This window comes from Protopterus annectens, chromosome 15.part0 (genome assembly GCF_019279795.1).
Source record: "Protopterus annectens isolate FY-2018-M chromosome 15.part0, PAN1.0, whole genome shotgun sequence".
Taxonomy (NCBI): domain Eukaryota; kingdom Metazoa; phylum Chordata; order Ceratodontiformes; family Protopteridae; genus Protopterus; species Protopterus annectens.
In genome coordinates this window covers 639,695,328-639,716,231 of record NC_056749.1, presented here as the reverse complement: position 1 = coordinate 639,716,231, position 20,904 = coordinate 639,695,328, and the positions used below count along the sequence as shown (strand labels likewise).

General features: G+C 35.2%; 1 protein-coding gene across 1 annotated transcript in view; it reads left to right on the top strand.

Annotated features, from left to right (window-relative positions):
• The window catches only part of WDR44 (WD repeat domain 44), a 1,972,396-nt gene that overhangs the window by 1,888,822 nt on the left and 62,670 nt on the right, over positions 1 to 20,904 (top strand). The window contains 2 exon segments of the mRNA XM_044057470.1: positions 4,967 to 5,082; positions 5,527 to 5,654. Coding sequence (XP_043913405.1) covers positions 4,967 to 5,082; positions 5,527 to 5,654 — 244 coding nt within the window.

Below are 20,904 nucleotides of genomic sequence, written 5' to 3'. Positions count from 1 at the left end.
AGTATTTGTAACAAAATACCCAACTTGCATAGCTGGCTGTCGCATAACTATTCCGACATATTAACTGTCTAAGAAACCTGGCTGAAACCTCATGTCAAAGATACTGAAATTCTTCCCCCTGACTACCAAATCATATGGAATGACAGACCTAATAGGAAAGGAGGAGGGGTAGCCATAATTTACATCTCTTCTCTAACAGTTATTCCTTACACTAACCCTGTTCCTGGATTCTCTCATGCTGAACTATCCATAGCCTTCCTAAAAATTCAGCAAACAAAAATCTTTATGTATAGCTGCCATCTACATTCCCCCTGGTGATAACATCCCCATCTTTGAAGACATACTCTCATGGTTCTCTTCCAACATCAGAAAGGAAACATTCATCTTTGGCAATGTAATCATCAGCTGGGCTGCCATCTCCTCACAATCTCCAAGCCAAACAATTAATCTCTGTAACTTCTCCCAGCTAATAAACTTCCTTACTAAACCCAGTAAAGATAGTTCCTCTGGCACTATACTAGATTGGATCTTAGCAACTCATCCCAACCTAATTTCAAACATCGGATATATACCTGATCCCTATCAGCCTGTGCCCCCCGGTGTGCCTCTTCTATCCAAATACAACATCAGTACATTCAGACTTGTAATCTCACCAACTTCAATCCACAGACATTCACCAACTGTCTGATAAAAATGAACTGGGCCCCCTTAAAGACTCCGCCTCTGGACAGTGAAACTAATTACTTCAACAAAATCTTCCTAGACTTACTAAACAGCCTAGCCCCTCTTAGAACAAAAAGAATAAAAGCCAAAACCATTCCCTGGCTATCTAAAGAAACCAGAAAACTAATGCACCTCAGAGGCAAATGTTGGAAGCAATACCAAAAAACAAGTTAATAAACTCTCTAATCAAATTCAGACAACTCCACAACTCCGTGAAGAAACCAATAACCAACGACCATAAGACTTATTACTACAAACTCCAGTCAGAACAAAAAGCTAACCCCAAAAAGTTCTGGAATTGCATTTACTCCCTTCTAAACCCTGGTAGAAGAGACAATCCGTGCCCTAACCCAAACTCTTCAGACCACGAAATTGCATCCAGTTTCAACACTTTTTTTGTTGCCTGCATAGCCAAACTAACTGTGAGCTTTCCCATCTTCTCTCCCTCTCATAGTTCCCCATCCACTACTTTTCCCTCTAACACTTCACCTTTCAATCTTAAACCTATCCCCACCAGCAGCATAAAAAAAACTCCTTAAACTAAAGCCTTGCTCCTATGTTCCTGATAATCTGCCTCCATCCTTCCTTAAGATAGCTGCAGACAGCATTGCCCTCCCCATTTCCATTCTTATCAACAGGTCCATCCAAGAAGCCTATGTCCCCTACTCTGGAAGAAAGCTTTTGTCACCCCTCTCCACAAAGGTGGCAATAACACAGACACCACTAACTTTGGTCCTATAGCTATTGTCTTGCCTCTTTCTAAAATCCTCGAAAAGTATTAATCACCAACTTTTGCCATACCTAACACACAATCATCATCCTACCCCAACACAACATGATTTCAGGCCTTGCCACAAAACTGCCACTGCTCTTCTGTTCTTCCTTGACACTGTTAATCTTGCTTGTGACTCTGGGAAAATCGTATCCACCCTTTACTTAGATCTCTCCAAAGCCTTCAACACTGTCTCACATCCTCTGCTGTTATCTCAACTTTCCTCCCTCAGTTTCTCTCCATCCTCCATTGCCTGGTTTACAAGCTATATCTCCAGTAGACAACAAGCTGTTAAATGGAAAAATTCCACTTCATCCTTTCTCAACAATCCCTCCAGTGTCCCCCAAAGCTCTATTCTCTGCCCTTTACTTTTCAGTATTTTCATTAACAACTTTCACAAATCCATAGATAATGCTACACTGATACAGTATAATGATGATTCCACAGTCATCTGTACAGCAAACTCTCCCTCCGAACTCCTTCAAAATACCCAAACAGCCTTCTCGAGTACTGAAACTTGGATGCTAAACAACCATCTTGCTCTTAATGCTAACAAAACAAAAATCATGATATTCTGTCCTTCAAGAAATTTCACCACAGACAAAAGCTCCTTTAAAATAAAAAGCCACAGTAACAGTCTAATTGATATTGTACCTTACACCAAACTGAATAGTCACCATTAATGAACAGTTAAAATTCGATATCCACGTCCAAAATATCAAAAAACCCCACCAAAATCTAGGTCTGCTATATAGACAAAATCGCTATCTAACCACTTCTACCAAACGTACTCAAGCCTCCTCCTACCTGCTCCCCTTTTTTATGTATGGTGCCCCACTACTTACTTATCTCCAGCTTAGCCTAAAAAACAAACTGGGAGCCTGCTGTAACGGTCTGTAAATTTGCTACAGGGTCCAAATACTCCACCAATCACTGCCATTCCCTCAACTCCCTAAATTGGCTTGAGCTTCCTAATTACCTGAAATTCATACAACTCACCACTGCTCACAGACTCGTATTCCAACCCTCCATCTTCCCCTCTCTTTCATCTATCTTAACCCCTTACCTACCCAGTCGTACTCTTAGATCTGAAAACCAAAGCCTCCTTAAAAATCTATAAACCCCTTCACCCTCCTTGCCAATTACTTGTATCACACTCCTTAGCTGAACTATGGGATTCTTCCCCCCCTCCCTCCTCTGTATTTACAACCACTCTAATTTCACATCTCTCCTCCATTCTTACCTTGCCTCAAACTGGGACTGTTCCTGCTCCCTTCCCACTTAAATTACACTGTTGTCTCTGTTAAACCTCCCGTCAATCACATCTGCTGTCACCTCTGATCAATAACATTATTGTTAGAACAAACACTAAACCTGTGTTAATATTTTTTGACTTGTAATATATTATCTGTATTACTTTTGACTTTATCTATATTTTAACATTTGTGTTTTTTAAACGTATACTCCCTGATTTGGTTTTTGTATTTTAAATTGGAAACAGTCTTGATCACAGCAGAAAGGTTTCAACTCTATCATAAAATAGCCAAAAGACTTTATTAAGGTCAAATCAAGATGTTCTTGATTTGACCTTAATAAAGTCTTTTGGCTATTTTATGATCGAGTCAAAACCTTCCTGCTGTGTTCAAGACTGTTTCTGGCTTGGTGTCATATTTTTGAGCACTATTCCGGCTTATTTTTGTATTTTAAATTATATATTTATGCTTTTGTATACTGTATATTCCATACTTTACTTATGTTATATTCTGTTAACTGCTTTTGGAGCTTTTCTCCCCAGGCTTCCACTGAAAATGGGCTCTGCTTGGCCCAGTGGACTTCCCTGGTCATCAAACTGGAAATAAATAATAAATAAATAAATGTAATGGATGCCTTTTCTTCAAAGTTGCTTAATTGAATATAGATGTACTGATATTTGTAGCTTGCCACATGTTCTTTTATGAACTGTGTATCTTTTTGAATGCTGGCAAACTGATTTGCTATTTGCAGCCTTGCTATAATGATTGTTGCCTGTTGATTGCTGTATGTCTTAAAAGTGTCCTTGAGATGTAATTTTCCCCTATTTTCATTGCAGTGCTGTACCATTTCAAGTCTTGCTGAAAAGCAGATCCTTTAGGTTGAATGGTTTAATGTACTTTCCGTCTCATACGTCATCATCACTGGTGGGCCAGTATGTTGGTGCACTCCCCTTTGGAGATGGAAATAATTTCAGATCCCATGTCTTCAATCTTAGAAGATGCCACGTGCAGGTTTCTGTCGCACAGTTGTACGGCTGTGCTTCCTAGGTGTCATCTTTTCAACACAATCATAACCATTGCACAATTTCTCACCCATCTTAAACCACTTGTATTAAAATGTCTGTAGCATTTCTTTTCTAACTGGTAAAATGTGTAATCTTCCCCTTCACCTAGTGCACATAAACAGAGTATTTGAGTGAACTGTGTTCTGTTCTGGATAATGCATTTCATCAACACAAAAGGGATGTGAAGAGTTGCTAGTTTAATTTTAAAAGCATGATTGTATTACAACTAGTTGCTATTTTGAGAAAGAAGACAGTTTATTTTTCCTTATGTGTGAAAACACACACACTCCCTTGCATTGTGATTCTTGGTTCCAAAACTTTGGAAACCTGATTATGCCAGAGTGTTTCTCCTCTGTACTGTGATTTTTTTGCTCCCCCTTTTTGATTCCCTTCATAGAACCAATCAAATTTAGCAATAATCAATGAGTGGGTGTGGTATTTTGAAGATTTACCCATGGCTGGTGTGGGTAAATCTTCAATACACCCACACCCATGAGTTGGTTATTGCTATTATACAATGACATTATTTAAGAAAGAAATGATTTACTTTTCACCAATAATGTCTTTGTACAGTGGCACTGTGGTCTTATTCCGTGTTGTTTCCTCATTCTTCCCTTCTGTTGATGTATTGCGCATACGTGTGTGACTTGCGTCCCCACACTTGCACAGTACATCAGGGCTTTGGAAAGCAAGCAGTGGAGAAAGGAAGATCTCCGTTGCTGCTGCTACCCCCCCCCCCCCAAAAAAAAAAAAAAAAAACTGTGAATGTGGAAACAGTGCGGAAGGACAGTTTAGAGGTAGGTGAGAGAGAAAAAAAATACAAGGAAAATTAGGTGCATTTCTGTAGTTTTGCATAATGTACCTGATTTTCCTTGTATTTTCTATGCCCTCCTTACGTACCGCTTGACCTTTCAGCTCAAGAAAACTGAAAGACTTACCATGTATTAATAAAAGAAAAGTCCAGTCAGACTTCAGCTACTGGACTTTTTTCTATTGGTATATGCTTGATTTACAGCAGGTACTCTGGTTGGGCTGACCAATCAGCATACACATTTTTGAATACTTACAAGGTACTATTGTATAATTTATATAAAATGACATAAAAGGGAATTTTGTAATTGTAATATAATGTTTTTAATGATGTTTTGTTTTAGATTTTGGTGACATCCAATGATTCAAGAATCCGCCTATATGACCTCAGAGATTTGTCATTATCTATGAAGTACAAAGGTTATGTCAACAGTAGTAGCCAAATCAAAGCCAGCTTCAGGCAAGTTAATAAGCTTTTAGGCTTAGCTTGCTTATGGTCTCTAGACTTTTCCATTTTATTTTTGCAATTCAAAAATGCGAAAAAGTATATTTAGTTCTATTGTTTCTGTGTCATGTACATGTAAATGAAATTGTAGTGGCCATTGTAATAGAACTGCACAATGCATTTTTGGGGTGTTTGTATAAAAATACATGTGCTGCAAGTAAAATTTTGTATTTTCACAATATAAGTTATGTTTTCAATAATGCAGTACTGCTGGGAAGTAAAGAAATTAAGTGTGGAGATTGAGAGAGTGTGTGTTACCTACTAAAATAACTGGGTCTGTCTTACTGTTAGATACTGCTTACTTGGATTACAATGTTCCCATTGTCTTAAAAAACTGAGGGAATGCAGAACAGAAAGAATACATTTCTTAACGTTTAATGCATTTTTTTTCCATTATAGTCATGACTATACATATATTGTAAGTGGTTCTGAAGACAAATATGTATACATCTGGAGTACATATCATGATGTGAGCAAATTTACATCAGTTCGAAGAGATCGCAATGACTTCTGGGAAGGTATTAAAGGTAATATACTTCGTTTAACTAATAAATAATATGTTAGTGAACTAAAACCTAAGAAAATTGTAATTAGTAAAATTTTGGTTTGGCAAATACTTTTTGCATTCCTGTACCTAACAATTTTGAATGGCATGATTTTTGTCTTATCCGTTGCATCATCCTTGAGAGCATCTCTTTTATGAAGTTGTATCTTTGAAACTTCAGTCATTCCATTTTAGATCACATGCAGACTTAGCGGAAAAGAGCACTGAATAGCTGCACAAAAAGGCTGGTAATGGACTGTGAGATTCTGAAACATAGTATGCATTGTTTAGGATAAGCGCACAGAAAAATGTTTGAAAAAAGGCCAAGTCCTGCTTCTGGGTAGGCTGCTCTCTAAGGCTACAGAATTGTTGTGGCAAACCAGTCAAAAAGGTTGTGCTCAAGACATCTGCAAATGAGGTACACAGCTCTGAATAACAATTCTTTTGATGTATTGCTTATGCAAATGAGTCGTACAGCATAAAAATTAGTACTTGTGCAATTAATGGTTACCCATGCCATGTACTAAGACTGTCTACAAAAACTGTGTAGCAACACAGTTACTGAGGTGCACTAACAAAAGTGAGTCTGATGCATGTTATGCATGTACAGATTGGAGCCCTCCAGTCACATATCAAACCTCCTCAGACACACAAAATATAATCTGTGTTCCATCATGACTATAGTACAAAGCAGCCAGTGCTACACAGCAGCATCCTAACTGCTGCCACTAACATCAGTGGATGTGCAAACCAAACTTCCCTCACATTTTATTATTTACGTATGTCTGCTGTTTAGGCTTGGAGCATGTGCTTGTGAAATCTTCTGGGAATTTAGGCCTTAGACCTTATCCATGAGACAAAATATCATTCAGGCCTACGTCAGCAGAAAGTGACTTGCAGCCTTATACCCAGTTTCCATCATGTCCTTGCACGGTGGCCAGCTGGATGTCTCCTCCAAGCCAAAGGAGAAGCAGAAGAAAGCCAACCAGTTGGATGATTCCATTGGACTTTCTAGGTCCAAAGACAATGGTACCAAAGAGGCTCTCAACCAACTGGCAGACCTGATGTCTTCTGTCGATGTCCCTGTGGAGGCAGTCATGCCTTTTGGCAAAAGTATGTCTCACCAGACAGAAATGCTTTGAGACCTATTTGAAAATGACAATGAGCCCTTCACCAAAGAACAGCAGATGTTTAAGCAAGGGGAGGATGGTTGGCCCTCATTGATCTTGAAGAAGGGCATCAATATAGCTACATGAAAGTTGGAAACTAGAGACTTTTCTTGTAGGGCTCCTAAGAATGTAGTGGTGATTAGACCTAAGATGTCCTCTAAGGCTCAAACCTCTGCCAAAAAAAAAGCTGCTGCTTATTGGGTCCCCAAACCTCAGTCCTCCCCAGTCAATCCCCAGCCCTTCCATGTTTCCCTCCCAGTCAATCCCCAGCCCTTCCTTGTCTCCCTCCTAGTCAACCCCCAGCCCTCCCTTTGTCTTCTTACCACCCAGTCCCCAGCCCTTCCTTGTCTCCCTCCCACCCAATGCTCAGCCCTTCCTTGTCTCCTTCTCACCCAATCCCCAGCTGTCCCTTGTCTCCCTACTACTCAATTCCCAGCCCTTTCTTATCTCCTTCCCACCAAATCCCCAGCCCTCCCTTGTCTCCCTCCCACCCAGTCCCCAGCCCTCCCTTGTCTCCCTCCCAAGGATTGTGCTAAGCTGGCTGACAGATTCCTCTGTTTTTACAAAGCATTCAGATGGACCCAAATAAGCTTACTCTGTTTTTGTGGAGTCAGGCCTTCCAAGAGAAGGAGAGAAACCTAATGACTTCATTGATTCTGAAGGTGATGGGTAGGATCTGGACAATAGACACCAGATGTCTCCCCCATTAGCATTTGGCACAGACATCCTGACCTCTAACTCTACTGTAGAAGTCCTATTATATGGAAATTTTTTTCTCTCTCGTGAGAGAACATTTCCACTGGCAAGCTCTCTTGAGGCCTGTTTCAGAAGGGAGCCATGGAACTCGTGGAGTTTAGCCAACAAATCTGTTTACTATTTCTCCAGTCCAGGAAGCCCTCCTGCATGTTTTTGATGCAAATAACTTTGACCCAGGCTGCAAGACCCTGCTCCTAAGAGACCTGATCATTTCTGTAGTGTGCAGTCTATCCACAGTTTCCTCTATTATAAGATCCCTGTAGCAGACACAGACATGATGGTCCTAGAGTGTTTTTAACAAACTAGATTGGCTCTGGGTCATAACAGACTCCCTAATAAAAAGAAAGAGTAGGTTACTTTGGATGGCGCAGTGGTGCAGAGGTTGCATTGTCACCTCACAGTAAGAGGTTCTCCAGTTCGATTCTTGGCTGGAGTGCCTTCTGGGAGGAGTCTGCATGTCCTCCCTGCGTTCATGTGGGTTTTCTTCGGGAGCTCTGCTTTCCTCCCATGTTACAAAGACATGCTTCTGGAGCATTTCTCCCCAGTCCTCTGATGGAAATTGGCTTTTTTCCAAAACTGACTTTTCCAGTTAAACAAATGTTAAATAAAATACTTGGAAGGTATGGCAGGAAGACATATACCCCTGTAACCTTGGCTTTTAGGGCCCTCATTTACCAGATCCACTTTCTCAGTTACCAGGACCATGACTTAAGGCAACTGATGCAAGGCTGTGGGAGAGTGCAGGATGAGACCAGAAGAGCTTCTTTGGTTCAGCTAGCCCAGGCCACAGTGCAGATAAAGTGTGATTAAATATAGATATGATACTGTAAATACGCCATTTGGGACTGATGTTATGTTGTGTGTCATTAAAATGCAGCCTTGGCTGAAGACTCAGTCCGTACCTGAAGATGTCAGAAAGTACAGCTATTCAGTGCTGCTTTGAATAGAGAGCTTCTGTTTGGACCTTTGAACCACAAAATGATTGTGAAGGGACAGATTCTGTTTTGTCTTCTCCAGTTCCATATTCATTCATATACTGAAGAGAATGCCATTTCTGTCAGTCCCTTTGAATGATTCTCTCTGAAACTTTCCATAATGAATCAGTTGTTTCAGTGGAAACATAACAACATTCCATTGTCCCGTAAAGAAGTGTTATCATTTGTTGCAACTGGATTTTGCTGAATTTATTACAGTTCCTCCTGTTGATTCAGCACTCACTGATTTTGTCACAGCCTGTGGTTTGCCTTGCAGCCAGCTTGAGGTCTCCAAAAAAGTAGATAGATTGTATAAAGTTCTTCATCCTCAGTCTTATAAGTTTTTAAACACTAATTCCAAATAAAAACAGCAGTATTTCTGTAATGAACCTGGCTGCTGTTAAATGTATGGTTAACGCCAGTCATTCCCCTTTTAGCAGGGATGGGAAAGTTTTTGATAAATTTGGGGAAAATTGTGTTCTTCAAGATTTATTTTTAGAATTTTCAACCATCAAGCTCATACATTAACATTTATGGTTTCCTTTACTGAGAAGAATATGTGTTAGTATAACTTAATTGCTTCTGTGCCTCAACTAGATACCCACTGTTTGAAATGTGCTTAAGATTCTGCTGATTCCAGGGTCGCTGCTACTGGAGTTGTTATGAAAAGGTTTGCTTGGTTGCAAACTCAAAACCTTCCAGAGATTGTCAAATCTGAAAATTTGAATTCTCCTTTAGAGAGTTAGTTTTTGAACCATCTGCAGAGATCCTTTAAAATGTGGTGAGAGGGTAAACTGATTCAAATAATTTTCTCAGATTTTTCAATCTTTTTTCTCTCAGTTTGTCAAGGGAGTTTAATGTTAACCCTAAAACATTTTTTTCAAAAAAGCAAAACACAGCAAGCTGCTTGTAAGCAAACATTTAAAAAGCAATAATAGTGAAGTTCCAAAACAAAGAACAATGGATAGTTTAATAGGTCTGAATGTCTACAAGACTTTCCTCCCTGTCCCATTCTGACAAACCCTTAATTCTTCCAGAAAGTCTAAACCTCCATCTCTCTTTGGCAGTAGGTAGTTTCAGACAGATAGGTTCTGAAAGTAATTCGTCAAGGTTACAGATGGCAGTGGGAGTTTTTTCCTCCCTTTTGAGGGGTCCTACCTGATCTGCTAGACCAAACTCCTCTTTTCATTCTTGTTATTTAGCATCGTCTGTCTCGGGGCTGATAGAAGTGGTCACATCTCCTCATCTAGGGGAAGGGTTTTATTTAATAATGTTTCTTGTGTCAAAGAAAGAAGATTCCTTGGAGATAAGTTCTGTACCTTTCCTTTATAAACCTGTTTGTTAGTGCCCAAATTTAACATGTTGTCCCTTCACAACTTGTTCCTCCCATTCAGATTTGGACTGTCTTTTGATGGTATACAGGTGGGTAGAGACGCAACTTTTTTGGATATACATCTTATTTTGGAGGACAGTAATATTTTACAGACTTCTCTATATAGGACATTTTCTGATAGTAATCAGTACCTGATGGGTACAAGCTGTCATCCAGCTCATACTATAGCCTCCTTACCTTATGGGGAATGTTTGAGACTGAGACGATTATGTAATAACAATACAGATTTTTACAAGGAAATTAATATTGCATGTAGTATGTTTAGATCAAGAGGTTATAATACATGATTCAATCAGCTATAGATAAGGTTATTAATGAACAACATAGAAGTTGGTACCTATAGAAATATAGTGGGCAGAAATAAGAAAGATACTATTGACAAGGAGAGAAGTGTATTTGTGGTGTTTTAATTGATGTGGTGACACTACTGGAATTTTTTGTTTAAATCTATGGATTTGGTGAAGTTAATTTCAACGTCTCTAGGTATTTAGTTTAGGAGAGGTAGAAATTTAAAAGATATTTTAGTACATGATAGATTTAGATATCCCATCAAGATACAAAAAACTAAGACTATTCATGTAAAGGGCACTATGCCTTGTGCATTATGTCATTTTGTTGTTCGAACTTTTAATTACATAAATGGTCATTTATTTTATGTTAATAACACACATAATTGTAATACTGAAGGCATTTATGCATTGAGATGCCCCTGTGGTCTTGTATATGTAGGGGAAAGTAAAAGGAAATTTAAAATTAGACTTCAGGAGCATATTAGGAATATTATAAATAAAAAAGAAGATAGTCCTGTTGCTAAGCACTTTATGTTGGTTCATAATTCTAATCCTAATGGGCTGCAAACTATAATTTTAGAACAAATTGATAAAGGTGTATTTTCTGATCATTTGTATAAAAAAAGTTATTGTATAAAGAAAGTATTTTTATCTTAAAATATGACACTTTATCTCCTCAGGGTTTTAATGCAGAATGTAACTGGAGGCTTTTGATTTGATTTGATTTTTAATGTTTATTGGTTAATTGATTAATGTGTATTGATTAATTGTCTTGTTTACTAGGGTATTTAAACTGTGTTCATTTTGTAATGTTTTATACTCCTTGAAGGCGTTTGCCAAAGCACTAGAGGTACAATAAATCCAGTTTACAACAAGTGGATTCTTCATTTGTTGTTTATTGTTCATTTTAATTTTTTTGGTCGGTGTCTTGTTTTGTTCCTCTTATTCCCCTTTTGAGTTTAGCAACCCTGTGTTTCTTATGATTAGTCAAACTCTCTGCTTATGCTGTGCTGATGAGGTCATAACAAGGCCGAAATATGCATATCCATAGCTAGTGTGGTTTGGCTTCATTGGCCTGATATTGTCCATTAAAACGACTTCAAATGTAAATGTCATGGGCAATCAGAATCGCCATATAGCTGAAACACCTGATGTTCATAAGGGTCATTTCCATATATCCCATGTGCCTCTGTTACAGGAGGTTTGGGAGGTCACTCATTGGAAGTTCTAGCTTGGCTGGAGTTTTCATTTAGTTTTTTTCTGATTGTTTTTTCAGTGTGACCTTCTAACACTCTTGTTTTTATTTTAATATTCTCACCGCAAGACAAAACACAGCAGGGTCAAGGCTCATTCTGTCAGGGGCTTGGTTAGATTGTTGGCTTTTTGGAAAGGGTTGGTTTCTAGAAGTACTCTGTAAGCAGCAACTTGGTCCTCTGTGCATATTTTTACAAAGTACTGTAAACTAGATTCCTTCTCCAGATCTAGGACAGTCTAAGCTATAATAATGTACTCGTATAGCTAAGGCAACTGCAGCAGTAGCCAGTCTCTCCATCAGTCTTATTTTTGCATGTTTTTGTTGCCAGGGTGAGGATATATATTTTTACTTTCCTGGCATAGACTTTCAGGGATTTAGCTTCCCTGTCACAATTGTCATGAAAGCTGTTGAGAGTTTCGCACCCAAACCACTCATTTTCTTCAGCTCATCTGACAAAGAGTTTGAGAATGTAGAAGGTGCCCATGAAATCTTTGGAAGCTGGCTGGCTGTTGTATCCTTTGCACGTCTAGCTCAGGCTACTACAGTAGTGATCATGCAAACATCTGCTGTTATAGTAAGTTTACTTACATAACTGTACTTTTCTCCCATGAACTTGTAAAATCATTTAACCCTGTTCCAGTGAGTGCCAAAGATAACAAACTGTTAAACTATGTTAGATCTTAAGGCAGTAGTGGCAGAGCAGAGGCACATCCCTCCAATTTTATCTCTGCACAGTTCTTGTACTGTCCTGGAACAGAGGCTTCCTTCTGTTGGATGTACCATTACTGGGGAGTGAGAAGCTTACTGAAAAATATTAGAGGAAAAGCATGGAAGGGTTGCAGTCTGTGCCAAAAGAAAAATGAGCTTTTTCTTTCTGGGATTCCACTTCAAGAGACTTGGATGGTATGTAACATGCAAATGAAGTGCATGCCTGTGCTTCCATAACAGGAGGCAGATCATCAGAATTATAGGGTCATCTGTAATAGGGATAGAAAAGTTAATATTTTCCATTTAGGAACACACAACCAAAATGGGAGGGTCAGACCATTGCAGAAGGAGATTTAGAAAGTGCAGATGCCTTTGTCTGATTAGCATATTCTATATCAAGTCACAGTAATGGGGGATTTGTGTACCATAGGTAAAGGATAGGGAGCTTTTAATCACGAGCTTCATTAAAAATGTTGAAAAACTAGCGCAGAAATCCAGACCTTAACTTAAGAAGGGGACAGTTGTTCCACTTGGTGGGATGCAGGTTTCTACTGGTTTAATGATTTGTATCCACCTTTTTTTTTGGGGGGGGGAGTGGCACTGGGTCATTGGTGACAGGTTTTAGTGGCTCACTGATATTTAAAGTAACCAAGGAAAAACTCTCTTCTCTTCCCTTCCTTCCTGTTGTTTGAGTGAGTATTGTCATAATTATTAGCAAGGGATGCAAGGTCAGGAAAATATCACTGATAAAGGGAGTAAAAAGGAAATCAGTATAAACATGCATGGATGATAATGAGCATCATTGCTCATGATTTGGGCTACAAGATGCCTGAGCTTGTGGGTTTGTTGGAAGACTATTGTCTTGATATTATGACAGTCACAGGAACATGGTATACACAAAACCATAACTAGGGTGTAAACTTCCCAGAGTAAACATAATTGGAGGAGGGTATTACCTTCCTGTTAAGGGAAGAGATAAAAAGCAAGTAAACAAGTAAATAGAAAATGGAAGGGAGGCTTTGACGGTCACACTGTAGATTGGAAATGACAGCAGTTCTTCATATTGGTTATATAAAAAGGTGGGGAAACTTAAGAAGAAATTGGACTATATCCTTAAGATGGCAGAAAACATAGATAGGATAGTGCAAGTTGGGGAGAGTGTTCATTCACTTTAGAATACTTTGTCCCAGTAAGGGTCAGGGATGAGCTATGCCTTTTCCTAGAAATCAGCAGGAATAAGACATTGAACTAATCATGGATGAGCAGCTAATCTTTCACAAAATAATGAGGATGTTGTCAAAACTTTTATCACAGAAGGAACAAAACATCACAAGCAATAAATATTCTAATCAGAAGGAAAAAGGCTGGTTGTCAAGCAAGATGGTATCAAACGTTAAGGAGACTTATAACATTTAGAAGATTTAAGTAAAAACAGAATGATGAAGATAAAGTACCCGTGAAGGATGGAGAAGTCAAGAAAATCAAAAACTGGTTAGATTGAGGGAAAGATAACCAGTTTAGGAAGGAAAAAGGAGATAAAACCATTTGTAAACAAATAGGAGAATTGAAAGAAGGCAGTGAAATAACACAATTAAATGAAATTGTAATTATAGGACAGAAGACAAAACAAGATTGCTAAATAAAAAATACTTGGTATGTTTTTTTCCATAGAATTTTATTAAATAATTATTAAAATGAACAAATATTTCCATGAAATTATAACATTTTTTTCCTTTAAAGTTAAAAACCTAGAAAATAAAAAAAACAAACCTTCTAATATATAAACCAATGTAACTAAACTATGTACAAAGACATTCATCATGCAAAAAAAAATTCTTAATGTAGCTGTAGGATTAATAAAAATCATCTGTTTACATAAATTAATAAACTATTTTTCTAGAAGTTCATAGATGATATTCCATGAATTATATAATGTAGTATTCCTAGATGATCTAGCTTTAATAGTTAACATTTCCAAATTACACGTTTCAAGGAGTATGTTTAAATTCCAAAAATGTAGGTGCTGTACCATATTTCCAATTCTTAGTGATTGTTTTTCTAGCTATAGATAGTATAGACCAAACCAAAGGGTACTTATTCTCTTTTACACAATCAGGAACAGGAGTATTAAATAAAACAAGTGATTTAGATATAAAGAAATTATCAGTACAAATTGTTTGCAACAAATTATTGATATCATCCCAAAATTTTCTTAAATATATGCAATTATAAAACATAATGAGACCAGTCAGCATTCAATTCAATATTACATCTCCAACGTTATATTCTTTTTAGAAAATATACTTATATTATGAGGAGTAGTGATAAATGATCTATTTAAAAATCTCCATGTGAATAATTTTCATTTTAAAGAAGTCGTCATACTTGCTGATTGTAAAATATTCATTTTGTCTTTCTCAGAAGGGGGTTTATTATTAATTAAAGAAAAATATTTCAAATAATTATTTGAATGTGTATCTAAATCACATTTAATTGCCCTAGAAATGTTTGATAACTTGTTATTAGCAGGAGATTTATGCAAAATTGATAAAATCATATATTGTATTAGCTTGGGAATTTTTTTCCTAATTATAGGAGACATATAATCCAATTTATTTAATATATATTGTCTAGCTTCTTGAAGCTCTAACCATAAGCAAGAATCAAGTTTATACTCTTCCAAGAGTAAACTGTTCGATTTTATCTCATTATTTATCAACATTTGGTGCCAAAATGTTAAATGCTTTTGCTGAAATATAGACATTTTTGTGTAATCTGAAGAGAAAATAGAACTGTGTGTGTAGGCTATAGGGAAGAGTAAAAAACGCCAAAACTTATATATATTATATTTAAATATAACATTTTAAAAGAAAAACTATATACTTGGAGTTAAAACTCGAGAGAAGAAAATTCAGAAATATAATCTTTTAACCTCCAAATAAATGGATTATTAATTATATTTAGCTTATATGAACTGTTTATATCTTTGGTATTTTGTGACAATACCTCTATAAACTCTTTCCACTTATTGTATTCCACATCAATGAGATGAGTGATTGTATTGAATACTGATGAAATTGAATACATTTCTAAATTTGGTAAGGCTATACCCCCATTATTCCAATTATACATATGGTATGTTAATGCAATCCTTGGCTTATTTGGTAACCACAAAAAATTCTGAATCATTGAATTACATTTTTTAATTATTTGGTAAGGAGGAGGTATAGATAAAGATTGAATTATATATAAGATTTTGGGGAGAAGGATCATCTTTATTATTAAAAGTTTATCATTCATAGAAAAGGGTAATTTGTTACATTTATTTATTAAATTTTCTATCTGTAATAGACTTTTATTATAATTTATTTGAATGGTATCTTTAATATTGTTAGTAATAATTATACCTAAATATGCTATTTGTTGAGACTGAGCTATATATTCATTATATTCATCAGGTATATTGTATTTTTGAACCTGTTAAAATAATTTGTGTTTTATTATTATTAAAAGTAAGGCCGGAATTTTTTTGAAAATATTCCATGTTTTTAAAAAGTTTTTGTATAGATTCCCTTCTACTACCAAGAGTAATCGATATGTCATCTGCAAACATTTGTATTGTAGATGATATAGTGGGGTTTAACTTGTATCCTTCAATATCTGTATCATGTCTTATTAAATTTGCCCATGGTTCCATAACTAATGAAAATAAGAGGGGATAAAGGACACCCTTGCTTAGTACCTTTTACTATTGGTATATTTTGAGATATACTAGTTTCAATTTTAACATAAGCTTGGCTACCTTCATATAACAGAGTGATAAGATTGATAAAATTATTGGAGAAATTTAATTCCTTTAATAGAGTGAACAAATATTCCCATGTAACTGAGTCGAAAGCACAATTTATATCTAAACTAACTAGGGTTAAATTTGTTTTAAGATTTTTCACCAATCAATTAAAGTTAATATTCTTTTAATGTTATCATATGAAGTTCTCTTTATTATAAACCCTGTTTGATCACTATCAACTAATTTGGGTAAAAGTGTTTTAAGCCTTTCTGCATAAATGGACATAAATAATTTGTAATCAGTGTTTAATAGGGAGATGGGTCTATAGGAGGTACACTTAGAGGGATCTTTGTTAGATTTTAAAATAGGAGAAATAAAAGTGTATTTCCAAGAATGTGGAATTATGTTTTTGTCCTGAACAAGATTAAATACTTTATAAAGCAATTTTAGAGCATTTATAGGTAGTAATTTGTAAATTTCAGGAATTATGCCGTCATTACCTGGTGCTTTATTTTGCTTTAATTTGGTAATGTGAGTTTGAAGTTCTTTGAAAGATATTTATCAATAGAAATCCCTTGTTCCTCTGAAAGTCTTGTTTTAGTGTATTTATTAATAAATGTTTTTATTTCCTCTTTAGAGTTAATTTCATTAGTTGTTTGGTTGATGTTTATAAAAAAACTCTCTAAATTCAGTTAATATATTATGAATTTCCGATACCATTTTTCCTTTTTTATGGGAGAATATTTCATTAATATGATTAAATCTATTTAACATTTTCATTTTATTAGCAAGAATTTTTAAGGATTTAGGGTTAGAAAGAAATTTATAAACTTGAATTTTTCTATATTGATCATAGTTTTATGTTTTAATATTTCTAGATATTTATTAGTTAACATATTTATTTATTTTATCTGATATATCTTTATCACCCATATTATTAAGTTTTAAAGTGTCTAATTTACCTTGTATATCTTGCAGCTCTTTATCCCAAGCTTTCTTTTTTTTGTTGTACCAATTCAATATCCTACCATATAGATAAGCTTTTAGGGCATCCCATATGTAAATTTCTGATATATCATTAGTATTGTTAAGTTCTAAAAAATTCTGTACTTCTGTAGAAATGAAATCATTAAAATCTTTTAATTTTGTGATATAATATGTGATCCTTTTTGTATGAATATTAAAATTTGGATTGATTACCACTTCAAAAATTATACAATTATGATCTGATAAAGGACATGAAATCACTGCTGATTTGTTAAAGAATCAGTTAAATTATTAGAAATAAAAACTCTACCTATCCTCGAGTATGAGTTATGTCTATGAGAAAAAAAGGTGTAAAACAAAGAAGTAGTATCTGCAAAATAATTTATATATTTCAAAAAATAAGTATCTGAAAAGTCTTTTAATAATTTAGATGATGTAGATATTCTTCTCTTCCCATTAGTACTAGAATCTTTGTAATCTAGAATACAATTGAAATCTCCTGCCAAAATAATGTTCCATTTAGAGAACAGTACAATTTGATCTAGATGTTGTTTCACTGTGTTTATCCCTATCCCTGGTATCCAATATGTTTTAATCAATGTGAAAATGTTACTGTTTATTTCTATGGTGACTGCACAAAATATTCCTTTATTATCCTTATATGTATGTATTATTTTAGGAAAAGGCATTATGCTGTTCCATAGGATAGCTACTCCTCTCTTTTTCTTAGTATGTTCAGAACTTACTAACATCTTATATGTTTTAGATTCAAGTCTGAATATATCCCCTGTTGTTAAGTGAGTTTCTTGTAAAAATACTAACTAGGATTTATGTAACTTAAGATATCTAGTTAAATTCCTCCTTTTATTAGGATTATTTAAACCATTAATGTTAACTGATAAACCTTTTAGTGTAGTCATTGAAAATTAAATGTAAATATAAACATACTGATCTAAGAAATACACAAGAATATATCTAATAGGAATACTGTTATGATCATTAGAACAAACATAGTGTAAGAGTATCATATTCTTAAAATTAAGGTTGTTTCCTACTACATAAGATATGAACTTCTGAAAAGTTATTAGAAAATATTTATAACATAAACATGAAACAAAATAACCAACCCGAACCCCTCTGGAGTTTAAAACTCCTAACTCGAATGACATCAGTCACTCGAATCGACCTCCTATCAAAAGCAGCATCCAATCAGCACCTGCCTAAATGTCTATAGTCATAACTATAAAAATAAGGCTTCTCATCAGTAACATAAACAATTTTTTGTATGAACCAAATATATAGATATAATGTTGTGTTAATTAGTAAATTGATGACATCTACATCTTAGGAATAAAGTACATAATTTTCTTACATTAGTTAGTAGGTTATTAATAACTACTATGATCTATTAGTTCGCTCTTCTGTTTTAAAGTAATCACATTTGATAAGAACCTTAAAAAGAGACTATGGCATTCTTTTATTACCAAAATATGGCTAATAAAGGCTGAAGTGTGATATATAGTACTGCCATAGGGGATCAGCTAACTGGAACATAGTTGTAAATGAATCACCTAAGGACCTTCAATAACCACTAACATTGGCAGCTAATAAATAAGATGCTAATAAAAGTGATTTTACTAACAATCAACTAACATACTGATTGTTCTGAAAGAAATGAAAACTGCATTTCTTTGCCAGAAACCAAATATAGTGATTACTCATCAAGAAGTAAAACCAACAACATCCTACTAGTTTTCTTGTAACCAAACACCCCAGTGCAGTCTCTCATAGAAGAGTGACTAATAAACCTTAAAAGTCTGATCTTCCATTCATTGCATTAATTTGAGTTACCTCAAAGGGTCCATCACCATACTGAAAACTAGTGAAAAGGTCATATTAGTTCAAAGAAGCAAGGTGCTTAAATAGCTCCTGTATACTATATAAAAGCCTTATTTAAATATAATGAGCTTTTTATTATTCAATTATAGCTTATACTATCTTTGAATTTTGAAAAGCTATTTCATTAACAAAACAAAAGATGAAAATTTCACATTTTCTAAGCTATTTCATTAACAAAACAAAAGATGAAAATTTCACATTTTCTAATGATAAACAGATCTAACTATTTTTAATGCACCTGTCCTTGCAGTATTATTGCTGCCTATGTGGTACATCCCTATAAGCCTGTTACACAAATGCATTCATAAAATAACTGAGATAACCTATTATATACATCTATACATTTAACATTTTGATAAATGCTTCATGAATATTTTCTCAGCAAGTCAATAGTTATAAAAAATGTACATGTAACACAAGTATATAAACAGCTTGTAGCGTTATTAAATCTTCCAAAAATGCACAAATCACAGCTAGTATTTCTCATCAAGATATCGGCACCCTTGTCATACATAAAGCAAATATTTTGAGAATACTATTCGTATATAAATACATAAGGCTCAAGAATACCTATGATGATCAGAAAAAGTATTTAGGCTACATACGTAGGATAATCCCTATTTATTTAAGAGATTATTGCATATAATGTCTTACAATAAGTTGAAAGTAGTAATCTAGTTATATCTTCTTTCCGTATGCTGTATGAGGAAACAAATTTGATTCAGTAGCTTCCCAGTGAGGATCAGAAGATCAATTTACTTCCGACACCTTCATGATGACATTTTAAGAAAGCTCCGAGCTTTCCAGCCGTGATGGATACCACAGTCTCGAGCTCATCATGAAGATAAAGCTTTCAAAGTTCAAGGAAATAGTAAGTAAAACATTACTTAACTACATATAAGGCAATGTCTCGAGACTCCCTCTATACCGAGAGAGATGAGAAAGAAAGAAAAAAAAAAAACTTGCATGCACAACACGAAGCAATGACCGCTATCAAGCAAAGCTTCACCACACTATCAACCAGACTCTCCGTTTAATCTCCGACCAAAGCACACAGGCACCAAAACATACAATTAACACAAACAACACCGCACATGTCTCTACAGTGCTAGAGCACCAAACCAGAGCCTCCAAATAAACACACCAACAACTCTGAAACGACAACAAAACCTTACCATTACTCCAGCCACACTGCCACTCACATCCCGGGTCAGAAGTACCATCACTAGCACAGCAATTCTGCAACTATACATCATGCCATCATACAAGATTCCTTTATCAAACAATTAACCATAAATTAACTAAAATACAAATACAGCAATTATAACTAAATAAAAGTTTTCCAACCACTATAAGAACCAAAATCAAGATAAACAAATACGCCCCCTAATGATAAGCACCACTACAAGACATCCAGAAGCATAGATATCCAAGACAGGAGAATCACTGCATCCATGGGAATCAAACCAATAAACATTAAGATAATTAATCTTAAACAAATAGTACAAATGAAAAAAAAAATCCCAACAAATGACTATTCTACAAAACAAAACAGACAACTATTTAGTTAACCAATTTGCATTATATTAAATATAATACCAAAAGCTCACGTGGATGTCTGGTTTCATTTCCCCAACTGAGTGAATCAAGTGCAAATATGCACTTGTTATGATTCATCTTTTGTTTTTTGTTTTTTAGGGTCAAATGTTTTTCAAGTGTTGTTCTCAGCATTTTTTTTAAGACTAGGACTGGCCCACTCCATTTCATCTACTTTTTCCAGTATGTTATTAGATTTTATATAAGTTATTGCATTGTCTAGGTCATCAAAAATTTTAAAACCATCTTGATAAAATATTTTCAGTCTTGCAGGAAAAAGCAAATGGGTTTTTATTTTATTCTTTTTTAGTTCTCTGACTAAAGGCAAGAAAATGTTCCTTTTTGATAATACTGAAGAAGAATAGTCATTATCAAAGCGTATAATATTGTCCTTCAGTTTGATTGGGGATTTTGCT